This window comes from Hemiscyllium ocellatum, chromosome 34 (assembly GCF_020745735.1).
Source record: "Hemiscyllium ocellatum isolate sHemOce1 chromosome 34, sHemOce1.pat.X.cur, whole genome shotgun sequence".
NCBI classification, from domain to species: domain Eukaryota; kingdom Metazoa; phylum Chordata; class Chondrichthyes; order Orectolobiformes; family Hemiscylliidae; genus Hemiscyllium; species Hemiscyllium ocellatum.
The window spans coordinates 39,183,110-39,195,842 of NC_083434.1; the positions used below are offsets into that span (position 1 = coordinate 39,183,110).

Here is a 12,733-nt window from a genome sequence, read left to right on the forward strand (position 1 = left end):
CCTGCTGTGCTTTGACCAGCAACACATTTGCAGCTATACTGAGATGAAAGTGAGTTCTATCAATCTGTGGAAAGTATTAGAGATGCGATGGCTTGTCCTAATTCCCATTAACATTCCTAATGTAAACATTCAACCTTTGATGCACTGTTCTCATGACCTGCGAGTCTTCCTTCCCACCTATCCACTCCACCATCCTCTCTGACCTATCACCTTCATCTCCACCTCCATCCACCTATTGTACTCTTGGCTACCTTCTCCCCAGCCCCACCCCCTCCCATTTATATCTCCACCCTGGAGGCTCCCTGCCTAATTCCTGATGAAGGGCTTTTGCCCAAAACATCTATTTTCCCGCTCCTCGGATGCTGCCTGATCTGCTGTACTTTTCCAGCACCCCTCTAATCTAGACTTTTGGTGCTGTAGCCTGGTGCCAGAGGAAATGCTGATAGTCCAGTTGTGCTGTGCCACTTCTTGTTGTTCCTGTTCACCAGTCTCCAAGACTGCATCTGAAAACCATGGGATGCAACGTGACCACAAAGGTATCTGCAATTCGCATAAACCAAATCATCCGATGACATTTTCGCCACCTCCAAACAGATCCCACCACCAGGGATATATTTCCCTCCCCACCCCTTTCTGCCTTCTGCAAAGATTCTGCCCTCTGTGCCTACCTGGTCAGGTCCACACCCCCCTACAACCACCCTCCCATCCTGGCACCTACCCCTGCCACCGCAGGAATTGCAAAACCTGCGCCCACACCTCCTCCCTCACCTTCATCCAAGGCCCCAAAGGAGCATTCCACATCCATCAAAGTTTACCTGCACATCCACCAATATCACTTATTGTATCTGTTGCTCCCGATGCGGTCTCCTCTACATTGGGGAGACTGGATGCTTCCTCACAGAGCGCTTTAGGGAACATCTCTGGGACACCTGCACCAATCAACCACACCGCCCTGTGGCCCAACATTTCAATTCCCCCTCCTACTCAGCCAAGGATATGGAGATCCTGGGCCTCCTTCACCGCCACTCCCTCACCAGCCGACACCTGGAGGAAGAACGCCTCATCTTCTGCCTCGGAACACTTCAACCCCAGGGCACCAGTTTCCTCATTTCCCTTTCCTCGGTTCCAATCTTCCAGCTCAGCACTGTTCCCATGACTTGTCCTACCTGCCTATCTTCCTTTCCACCGATCCACTCTACCCTTTTCTCTGACCTATCACCTTCATCCCCACCCCCATCACCTGTTGTACTCTATGCTACTTTCTCCTCACCCCTACCCTCCTCTCATTTATCTCTCCAGGCACACTAACTGTATTCCTGACGAAGGGCTTTTGCACGAACCATCGACTTTCCTGTTCCTCAGATGCTGCCTGAACTGCTGTGCTTTTCCAGCACCACTCTAAACCAGAATCTGGTTTCCAGCATCTGCAGTCATTGTTTTTATCCAATGGTGAATGTATGCCATATTCTCCTCAACTGTGCAAGTGAGTGTTGACCAGAAAACTGGACAGGTTCCCCAAGTCTCCTCGAGTCAGCCTTTGCTGTTTTGCCATCTAACTTCTGGATTACAGTGAAGGAATGAAAATCACACTTTTTGAAGGGATGTGGACATTGCTGGCAAGTCCAGCATTTGTTACCCACCTAAGTTGTTGTGAAACTAAATAGCTTGTTGGGCCATTTCAGAGGACATTTAGGAGCCTGCCACATTACTGACTCTGGTGTCACATGCAGACTACACCATATTGGGACAACTGACATCTATCCCATGATCATTGATTTTTACCATTACTGAAGCAAGCTTTCAGTCACAGATTTATTAATTAAATTGAATTTCCAGCTTCTGTGATGGGATTTGAACCTGCAGCCAGTGGGCCTTTGGGTTACTAGTTCAGTGAAACTATCACACACCATCTTCTCCCCAGATAGACAGTGACGTTTTCCTCCACTTCTGGTGACAATTTGTTTAAGTGTTTTTGAATATTATTAGCCTGAAGATAATCAGCACCAGGTGGCTCATTCATGCTCTGTGTAGGAGATGTATTTACTAATTGGCAGGCTGAAGTATTTTCTTAAAATTAGAACTATTTTTACATCTGCATGTGTGAAAGATCCCTCTATCCTGCCATAAACAGTAGAAACTTGTGTTCTGCCCCTGTAATGACAATTGTCCTTGTTATTTTTGAAGGTGTCTGATTGTGCAGAAGGTGATGGCTGTCTTGTGGAATATGGGACTTTTCTCTGCCTGCTTGAAGAAACATTCTTGTGGCTGGAGCTGTCTACTTGGTCAGTACGGAAGGCGGGTGCTGGTCCATGGCAGAAACCTCTCCAGTCACGCAGGAACATGGGAGAAAGAATATAGAACAGAGACGAGAAAACGCGTTGAGAAACACTGGCCCTCTCGACTAAAGGAGCAATTCCCCGTGATTTCCGAAATGGGCGTAGGTATTTCAAAACAAAATGTACAGCAGGGGAAACTATGTGTAAAACAGTTTAAGGGAATGAGCCTAGGGACAGGCAGAAATTATACAGCCACTTAGAGTCATAGAGATGTACAGCAGGGAAACCATTCAGTCCAACTCTTCCATGCCGACCAAATATCCCAACCCGATCTAGTCCCACCTGCCAGCACCTGGCCCCTATCCCTCCAAACCCTTCCTATTTATATACCCATCCAGATGCCTTTTAAATGTTGCAATTGCACCAGCCTCCACCACTTCCCCTGGCAACTCATTCCATGCATGTACCAACCGCTGCTTGAAAAAGTTGCCTGTTAGGTCCCTTTTATATCTTTCCCAAAACCTATGTTCTGGACTTCCCCACCCCAGGTAAAACACTTTATTTGAGACTCGGGGTATTTGTACTTGACAAGTGCTCGTTTGTCAACAATGACCATACCATGAAATGCGTGTGTTATTCTCTCCTTCCCCTCTTTTCAAACCTCTACGTGTCATTAGTAACCCTACATGTTGCCCCACTGCAATCTTAAAAAAGAGCAATCCATTTTCTTGATGTTGCTGTTTATGTATGCATAGGTGAAGGCCGTTGTTCCTCAGCATATATCTCATTCCTGGCTTTCATCTTTGATGGCTGCATGGCCTAGAGGATAAGAAATCTGTCTTTGGTAGGAATATTGATGCTTTCTGAAATTTGTTTAAGTTTGGTTGTGATCATTTTGGAAAGTCTCAGTGAGTGGCACTTTCACCTCTGATTAGAAAGTCATTGTTTCAATTCCCGTTACAGTAACTTGAACGCAAAATCTAGATCCTCTCCATCATTGTGAAGTTTCTTCCTTTAGGGGCCAGTAAGCTCAGTTGTTTAGTATATAGAGTGTGGTTCAGAACGACTGTATCAGCAGGGTTTTGGTTTGGCTGAGCTGAACTTGAGACCTACCTCTTTTCCTGTCCCATGTTTGATACAGAGTGGTGCCTCTTAAGTAACATAATTCTCTGTGTTAAAGGCAAGTGGTTATTTAAAGTTTGTGAGAAGATTTGTAGCTTGGGTGCTCGTTGTTGTGGTTCTGTTCACCGAGCTGGGAATTTGTGTTGCAGACGTTTCGTCCCCTGTCTAGGTGACATCTTCAGTGCTTGGGAGCCTCCTGTGAAGCGCTCCTGTGCTGATTCCTCCGGCATTTATACTGGCTTGAATCTGCCGCTTCGGTGTTCTTTGTATCATCACGTCTAGGAATGGGAGCTGGTCGTCCTTCTCTTTCTCTCTCGTGAATCGGATTCCTGAGAGTGTGGCAGTGATGATCCGGTGTGTGTTCTCTATTTCTGTGTTTTTAATGATTACAAAGGTGACCCAAACTCTGGGTCAGATACGTGGACGACACCTTTGTAATCATTAAAAACACAGAAATAGAGAACACACACCGGATCATCACTGCCACACTCACAGGAATCCGATTCACGCGAGAGGAAGAGAAGGACGACCAGCTCCCATTCCTAGACGTGATGGTACAAAGAACACCAAACGGAGAATTCAGCACAAAGGTCTACAGGAAAGCCACACACACAGACCAAGTCCTGAACTATGAAAGCAACCACCCCAACACACACAAACAAAGTTGCATCAGGACATTATTCAAAAGGGTCACAACACACTGCAGTACACCAGAACTACAAAAAGAGGAAGAAGAACACCTATACAAGGTATTCACCAAAAACGGATACCCGCGCAATTTCATCAACAGATGCCTTAGGGAAAGACAACGAAATGAGGACATGCCACAACCCAAAGGACTGGCCACACTACCATACAACAGGAGCATTTCTGAACTGACAGCCAGACTGCTGCGACCACTAGGACTCATAACAGCACACAAACCAACAGCCACTCTCAGACAACAACTCACCAGAACGAAGGACCCGATACCCAGCATGAGCAAAACCAACGTACTATACAAAATCCCATGCAAGGACTGCACAAAATACTACATAGGACAAACAGGAAGATAGCTAACAACCTGCATCCATGAACACCAACTAGCCACGAAACGACACGACCAGCTATCCCTAGTAGCCATACACTCAGATGACAAACAACACGAATTCGATTGGGACAACACCACTATTATAGGCAGTCCAAACAGAGAACAGCCAGGGAATTCCTAGAGGCATGGCACTCATCCACAAATTCTATCAACAAACACATTGAAATAGACCCTATATACCGGCCACTGCAGCGGACAGCAACTGACAACCGGAAGCGGCAGATTCAAACCAGTATAAATGCCGGAGGAATCAGCACAGAAGCGCTTCACAGGATGCTCCCAAGCACTGAAGATGTCACCTAGAAAGGGGACGAAACGTTTGCAACAAAAACTCCCAGTTTGGCGAACAGAACCACAATGATAAGTAGTTATGTATAACCAACATGGATTACAATTATTAATGTACCTCCTTTAAAGATGATAGCAATTTATAAAGACTGAGTGATAAAAGGGAGACTCTGAAACACTGGCTGAGTTTAGATTTTTGAAGCTGCAATCTGCAACTAAACTAATTTTAGACTTCACTATTTGGGACAGGATCCATTTCACATGCTTGACGAGTTCCTTTCAAACTTCCATGTTTTGAGAAGTTGCAAACATTGTCAATTGTAATATCACAAGTTTATATCTGATATTTCCATGATTTGATGAATTGATTGGGCATGAATCAAGTGGCTCGTTCCTCAAGTGTTTTCGAGGGAGGTCCTCTACGTTAAATATCTCCATGAAACACTGAAAATACTGACTAGGTGTCAGAGTAGCTGTGGAAAGAGAAAAACGACTCTCAGTTTCAGGTCCTTAACTTTTTTTATCAGAACCTGAAGTGTTAACTCTTTCCTCCTCTATAATTGCTGCCTGACCTGAACATTTCCAGCAGTTTATGTTTTTTTTTGGATTTCCAGTTATGTCAAACTTTTAAAAGTACTGATTACCTACTATTACTCTTTATTCATTCTAATTCAACATACAATTATACGTTGCAAGCTTAGGTAGGAAAATAATATTTTATTGAATGATAAAGCCTGAGACATGGTGACTTTTCTAGGGTGTTTTTTCTCATCAGTTATCTTTATTTTGTCTTTCAGAAGTCAAAGCCAAAATGTTACGTCCTTTCCATGTTCCCGTACCCTTCTGGGAAGCTTCACATGGGACATGTGCGAGTGTACACTATAAGTGACACAATGGCCCATTTCCAACGAATGCGTGGATTTCAGGTAATGCCAGCTTTTTCTTAATTGAAGCTCTCACTACAGTGTATTGCACTGTGATTTACATTTTGTCCTCATGTTGTTTCTTCTGTCCAGGAGGGGATGGTGGAACTTGGAAGCTGGCGGAATTTAAATTCAGTTAATAAAAGCTGGGATTGAAAGCGAGCAACCAGTGATAGTGACCCCGGAGCTATCATCGGTTGCCCTGATAACTTGGAGAAAGTGAGGACTGCAGATGCTGGAGATCAGAGCTGAAAATATGTTGCTGGAAAAGCGCAGCAGGTCAGGCAGCATCCAAAGAGCCGGAGAATCGACGTTTCGGTCATGAGCCCTTCTTCAGGAAAGGCTCTTCAAACTCATTCCTGAAGAAGGGCTCATGCCCAAAGCATTGATTCTCCTGCCCTGATAACTTCCCTGAGTTCACTAATGTCCATCAGGTCATCCTTTCCTGGTCTAGCCAACAGACCCACAGCAATGTGGTTGACTCTTAATGCTCTCTGAAGTGGCTTTAGCAAGTCATTCAGTTCAGGGGAGTGGCGTTTTTGATAAGGGTTAGCATTACAGCTGTTTTCAGGAGGATATTCCTGGAAATACATCCAGGGAACTGAGAAATTAGAAAGGGATGATCACCTTATTGGGATTGTATTATAGACCCCCTAATAGTCAGAGGAAAATTGAGAAACAAATCTGTAAGGAGATCTCAGCTAACTGTAAGAATAATAGGGTAGTTATGGTAGGGGATTTTAACTTTCCAAACATAGACTGGGTCTGCAGTAGTGTCAAGGGTTTAGATGGAGAGAAATGTGCAAGAAAATTTTCTGATTCAGTATGTGGATGTACCTACTAGAGAAGGCGCAAAACTTGACCTACTCTTTGGAAATAAGGCAGGGCAGGTGACTGAGGTGTCAGTGGGGGAGAACATTTTGGGGCCAGCGACCATAATTCTATTAGTTTCAAAATAGTGATGGAAAAGGATAGACCAGATCTAAAAGTTGAAGCTCGAAATTGGAGGAAGGTGAATTTTGACGGTATTAGGCAAGAACTTTCAAAAGCTGAGTGGGGGTACATGTTTGCAGGTAAAGGGATGGCTGGAAAATGGGAAGCCTTCAGGAATGAGATAACGAGACAGTATATTCCTGTTAGGTGAAAGGAAAGGCTGGAAGATATAGGAAATGCTGGGATGGCTAGAGAAGTTGAGCTTTTGGTTAAGAAAAAGGAGGAAGCGTATATCAGGTATAGACAGGATAGATCAAATGAATCCTTAGAAGAGTTTAAAGGCAGTAGGAGTATACTTAAGAGGAAATCAGGAGGGCAAAAAGAGATAACTTTGGCAAATAGAGTTAAGGAGAATCCAAAGGGTTTTTACAAATACATTAAGGACAAAAGGGTAACTAGGGAGTGAATAGGGCCCCTCAAAGATCAGCAAGGCAGCCTTTGTGTGGAGCCACAGGAGATGGGGGGAAATACTAAACAAGTATTTTGCATCAGTGTTTCCTGTGGAGAAGGACATGGAAGATGTAGAATGTGGGGAAATAGATGGTGACCTCTCGAAAATTGTCCATATTACAGAGGAGGAAGAGCTAGATGTCTTAAAATGCATAAAGTTGGATAAATCCCCAGGACCTGATCAGGTGTACCAGAACTCTGTGGGAAGCTAGGGAAGTGATTGCTGGGCCCCTTGCTGAGATATTTGTATCATTGATAGTCACAGGTGAGGTGCCAGAAGACTTGAGGTTGGCTAACGTGGTACCATTACTTAAGAAAAATGGTAAGGACAAGCCAGGGAACTATAGACCAGTGAGTCTGACGTTGGTGGTGGGCAAGTTGTTGGAAGGAATCCTGCTGGACAGGATGTACATATATTTGGAAAGGCAAGGACTGATTGGGGATAGTCAACATGGCTTTGTGCGTGGGAAATCATGTCTCACAAACTTGATCGAGTGTTTTGAAAAAAATACCAGAAGATTGATGAAGGCAGAGCGGCGGTTATGATCTGTCGGGACTTCAGTAAGGCATCTGACAAGGTTTCCCATGAGAGTCTGGTGAGCAAGGTTAGATCTCATGGAATACGGGAAGAACTAGCCATTTCGATACAGAACTGGCTGGAAGGTAGAAGACAGAGGGTGGTGGTGGAGGACTGTTTTTCAGACTGGAGACCTGTGACCAGTGGAGTGCCATAAGGATTGGTGCTGGGTCCACTGCTTTTCGTCGTTCATGTAAATGATTTGGTTTTGAACATAGGTGGTTTGGTTGGTAAGTTTACAGATGACACCAAAATTGGAGGTGCAGTGGACAGCGAAGAAGGTTATTTCAGATTACAACAGGATCTAGATCAGATGGATCAATGGGCTGAGGAGTGGCAGATGAAGTTTAATTTAGATAACTGCGAAGTGCTGCATTTTGAAAAGCAAATCTTAGCAGGACTTATACACTTAATGGTCAGGTCCTAGGGAGCGTTGCTGAACAAAGAGATCTTGGAGTGCAGGTTCATAGCTCCTTGAAAGTGGAGTTGCAGGTAGATAGGATAGTGAAGAAGGCGTTTGGTATGCTTTCTTTTATTGGTCAGAAGTTGGGAGTACAGGAGTTGGGAGGTCATGTTGCAGCTGTGCATGACCTTGGTTAGGCCACCTTTGGAATATTGCGTGCAGTTCTGGTCTCCATCCTATCGGAAAGATGTTGTGAAAGTTGAAAGGGTTCAGAGAAGATTTACAAGGATGTTGCCAGGGTTGGAGGGTTTGAGCTACAGGGAGAGGCTGAACAGACTGGGGCTGTTTTCCCTGGAGGGTCGAAAGTCTGAAGGGTGAACTCGTAGAGGTTTATAAAATCATGAGGGGCATGGATAGAGTAAATTTCCTCAGGTGGGGGAGTCCAGAACTTGAGGGCGTAAGTTTAGGGTGAGAGGTCAAAGGGTCCTAAGGGGCAACTTTTTCACACAGAGGGTGGTGCATGTACAGAATGAGCTGCCAGAGGAAGTGGCGGAGGCTGGTACAATTGCAACATTTAAAAGACACCTGGATGGGTATATGAATAGGAAGGGTTTAGAGGGATATGGGCCAAGTGCTGGCAAGTGGGAGTAGATTAGGTTGGGATATCTGGTTGGCATGGACGAGTTGAACCGAAGGGTCTGTTTCTATGCTGTACATCTCTGACTTTATGACAGGCCATTGGAGATGGACAACTGGGGCGGCACAGTGGTTCAGTGGTTAGCACTGCTGTCTCTCAGTGCTGGGGACCCGGGTTCAATTCCAGCCTTGGGTGACTGTCAATATGGGATTTGCATGTTCTCCCCGTGTCTGCGTGGGTTTCCTCCCAGGCTATAAAGATGTGTTTGCTGGGGGGTTGCAGGGGTAGGGTAGGGCGACGGGTGAGATACTCTTCAGAGGATTAGTATGAACTTGATAAGAAGGGATTCCAAGATTCTATGGTTCTAACTGATGCTGGCCTTGTCAGTGATACCCATATGCCAGGAAGGCACGTGTTTATACAAATTAGGAACAAGAGGGGTAACTCAGCTCCTTGAGGCTGCTCTGCTCTTCACTAAGATCATGGCTTATCTGATTACTCTGTATTCAGGTATACCATTGATCATCTTTCACTCTCTGGCTTATGAAGAATCCTCTGTCTTAAAAATATTTAAAGAACTCTGAGTCTTCCACCTTTTGAGGAAGGGAATTCCAAAACTCCTCAATCCACTGTGAGAGAAAACATCTCTCCTTTATCGCCATCTTCCATGGGATACGCCTTCTTATTAAAAGAGGCCCCTGGTTCTGGAAGTGGATGGGGAGACTTCTTTGGCACCGGAGGTAACGTTCAAGGCTTTCCTGGGGTGAAAATCAAAGATTGTGAGGGAAAGCTGTGAAGTTACTAACTTCTGCATGAATACAGCTTTCATGGAGAGAGGTGCAGAAAGACCTCGTCTCTGGTTTCTGCTCTTCGGACATGCGAGACATTGTATTTTATTGGGAGCTGTGTCACCTTTAACAGATTTTTACCAGCCAGCACTCCTTTAATTTGTAGCTTTAGTATTGAGGTGAAAATGTACACTAGAGGATTAAATGTTGCAACTTCATTGTTAGCTTTGGTCAGTGCTCAATACTGATCTCTCTTTGTGGTGCTTCCCCACTGGCATTCCAGGCCAGCTCCAGATGTTGATCACCAGGATTCCTATACAGTAATTCCTGGAACTGAAGTCAGCAGAGCAACTTCCCACTGTGAGGCTGAGACTGGAGATAGGGAATCGACACAGTGCTTAAAACAGTGGATGCAATTAGCCATTTCTCCATCCGGAGGAGCTGCTTTATTTTAAAATACATTTTTATTATGGAAAATGTTTCAGGTTTAAAGCACTTTTCTCCTTGTCACTTGCAGTCGCTGCTGCTTTTAACAAGGAAAGCTTTACCTAGGTGTTACATTCTTCCTATCAGCTTTTACTCCCCTTTTTCTCGAAGTTAGGTGGTGGGTTAATATTCAATTAAATTAACGATTAATGCAGTCATTTAAATCAAACTGGTATTCATGTGAATGGAATTTGTGGAAAGGCAGGGAGATGGGATTAGATTACATGATTACATTATTTATTACATTATTTACAGTGTGGAAACAGGCCCTTCGGCCCAACAAGTCCACACCCACGCTCTGGAGAGCAACCCACCCAGACCCATTCCCCTACATTTACCCCTTCACCCAACACTACGGGAAATTTAGCCTGGCCAATTCACCTAACCTGCACATCTTTAGACTGTGGGAGGAAACCAGAGCACCCGGAGGAAACCCACGCAGACACAGGGAGAACGTGCAAACTCCACACAGACAGTTGCCCGAGGTGGGATTTGAACCCGGGTCTCTGGCACTGTGAGGCAGCAGTGCTAACCACTGTGCCACCCACTAGTGTCAGCAGTGCTAGTTCAAAAGCTAATTATATATTACAAACTCATGGGCTAAAATGAAATCATAAGCACCCATTCAGTCAACTAGAGCTTCTGTGAAATTATTTTCAAGCACAATTTTCCTGACCAAATATCTCTCATTGAATCACTTCTCTACAATGATTATATTGGGAAGTACAAGCTAAATGTCACAGTTGTGACCACCATTTCTTTCTGTTTCAATTTCATAACTGACTGGAAGAGGAAGCAATTGTACAGTTCCATATCAAAAGTTAAAATATTGCAGATGCTGGAGATTGGGAATAAAGACAGAAATTGCTGGAGAAGATCTGTGGTGAGCAAGACAGAGTTAACCTGTCTAGTCCGACATGATGTTTCTTTGGATTCCCAAGTCATATTGGACTCTATTAATTTTGTTCCTGTCTCCATATAAAATTGGTATGCTTCATATAAAGAGCTGGAAATGTGTTGCTGGAAAAGCGCAGCAGGTCAGGCAGCACCCAAGGAGCAGGAGAGTCGACGTTTTGGGCATGATGCCCGAAACATCGACTCTCCTGCTCCTTGGATGCTGCCTGACCTGCTGCACTTTTCCGGCAACACATTTTCAGCTCTGATCTCCAGCATCTGCAGTCCTCACTTTCTCCTATGCTTCATATAAATGTCACTTTCTTTTGAGAAAGAAGTTCCATCTTTTTAAGTTATAGAAAGTTTTTTTTTGCTTTTTGCTGTGTTTAGTGGCTGTGTATATTTTGTTTTTATTCATTTGTGAAATGTAACTTTGCAGGTGAGGCCAGAATTTGTTGCCTATCCCAAATTACCCTTAAGTACGTCATGGGAACTGCATCATTGCACTCTGCAGTCCATATGATGTCTGTGCACACATGGTTGTTATGGTTCCAGGATTTTTAACCTAGCAACAATGAGGGAATGTCAGTATATGTTATACAAGAACTGTCTTTCATGATGAGATTGGTTGGATTGGGCCTGTATTTGTTAAAGTTTACAAGAACAAGATGGAATCTGATTGAAAGCTATAACATTTTAACAGGGCTGGACAGACTGTGTAGGGAGAATGTTTTCCCTGGTTGGAGGAGTCTAGAAAAAAGAGCCACAATACAAGGTTGACCATTTAAGACTGAGATGAGGAAACATTTCTTCACTCAAACAGTAGTGAATCTGTGGAAACCTCCACCACAGAAAGCTGTAGTGGCCAGATCACTACCTATGTTCAGGAAAGAGATGGATAAATGTTTAGATTTTAAAGGCATCAAAAGATGTGGGGAGAAAGTGGGAATATAATATTGAGACAGAAGATCAGCCATCTTCATATTGAATGGCGGGGCAGGCTCAAAGGGGCTAAATAGCCTACTCCTCTTAGTTTCAATATTTAAATCTTTCTGATATTTGGAAGACTTCAATTGGATAGTCCTGAAAGTCTAAACTTTTTCCATCCCTCTCGGCCTCTCTTGGTGGCAGAGGATTTGTAAACTATAGTTGTTCTTCTCAAGTCTTCTCTCCCAACAGGTTAGATTAGACTTACAGTGTGGAAACAGGCCCTTCGGCCCAACAAGTCTACACCGACCCGCCGAAGCGCAACCCACCCAGACCCCTACATTTACCCCTTACCTAACACTATGGGCAATTTAGCTTGGCCAATTCACCTGACCCGCACATCTTTGTGACTGTGGGAGGAAACCGGAGCACCCGGAGGAAACCCACGCAGACACGGGGAGAACGTGCAAACTCCACACAGTCAGTCGCCTGAGTCGGGAATTGAACCCGGGTCTACAGGCGCTGTGAGGCAGCAGTGCTAACCACTGTGCCACCGTGCCGCCCACGGTTAGAGGAGTAAACTGAGCATGATATTCTGGGTATGGTTTAATGAAGACCTGTGCATGGGAGGAAGTATATATCATGTTAAGGTTCAACATTACTGGCAGTATCTCAAACCCAGCAACCTCCGGGCCGCGGCTGTGCTTGATGTTGGATCTTCAGGTTGGAGATTTCAGTTTGATGGATTAGGCCACGTTGGCTGGAATCAAGGCTCACTCTGACCAAGGGAAGGGACAGGTGTACAAAGCTGACAGCTAGTCCACTTTCCCTCCAGCCAATGCACCACCTTATCCAATAAATTGTCCAGTTATTTTATCT

At 44.6% G+C, this 12,733-nt stretch overlaps 1 protein-coding gene across 4 annotated transcripts in view; it reads left to right on the top strand.

The window, feature by feature from the left end:
- Nucleotides 1-12,733, top strand: part of lars2 (leucyl-tRNA synthetase 2, mitochondrial) — a 138,090-nt gene that overhangs the window by 17,318 nt on the left and 108,039 nt on the right. For all 4 annotated transcript variants that reach the window (XR_009646902.1, XM_060849824.1, XM_060849823.1 and 1 more), the window contains exons 2-3: nt 2,185-2,437; nt 5,574-5,702. Coding sequence is in view for 3 of the 4 variants with exons in the window: in XM_060849824.1 (XP_060705807.1) it covers nt 2,207-2,437; nt 5,574-5,702 (360 nt within the window). In the remaining variant the exon portion in view is untranslated. The remainder of the gene's footprint in view (nt 1-2,184; nt 2,438-5,573; nt 5,703-12,733) is intronic.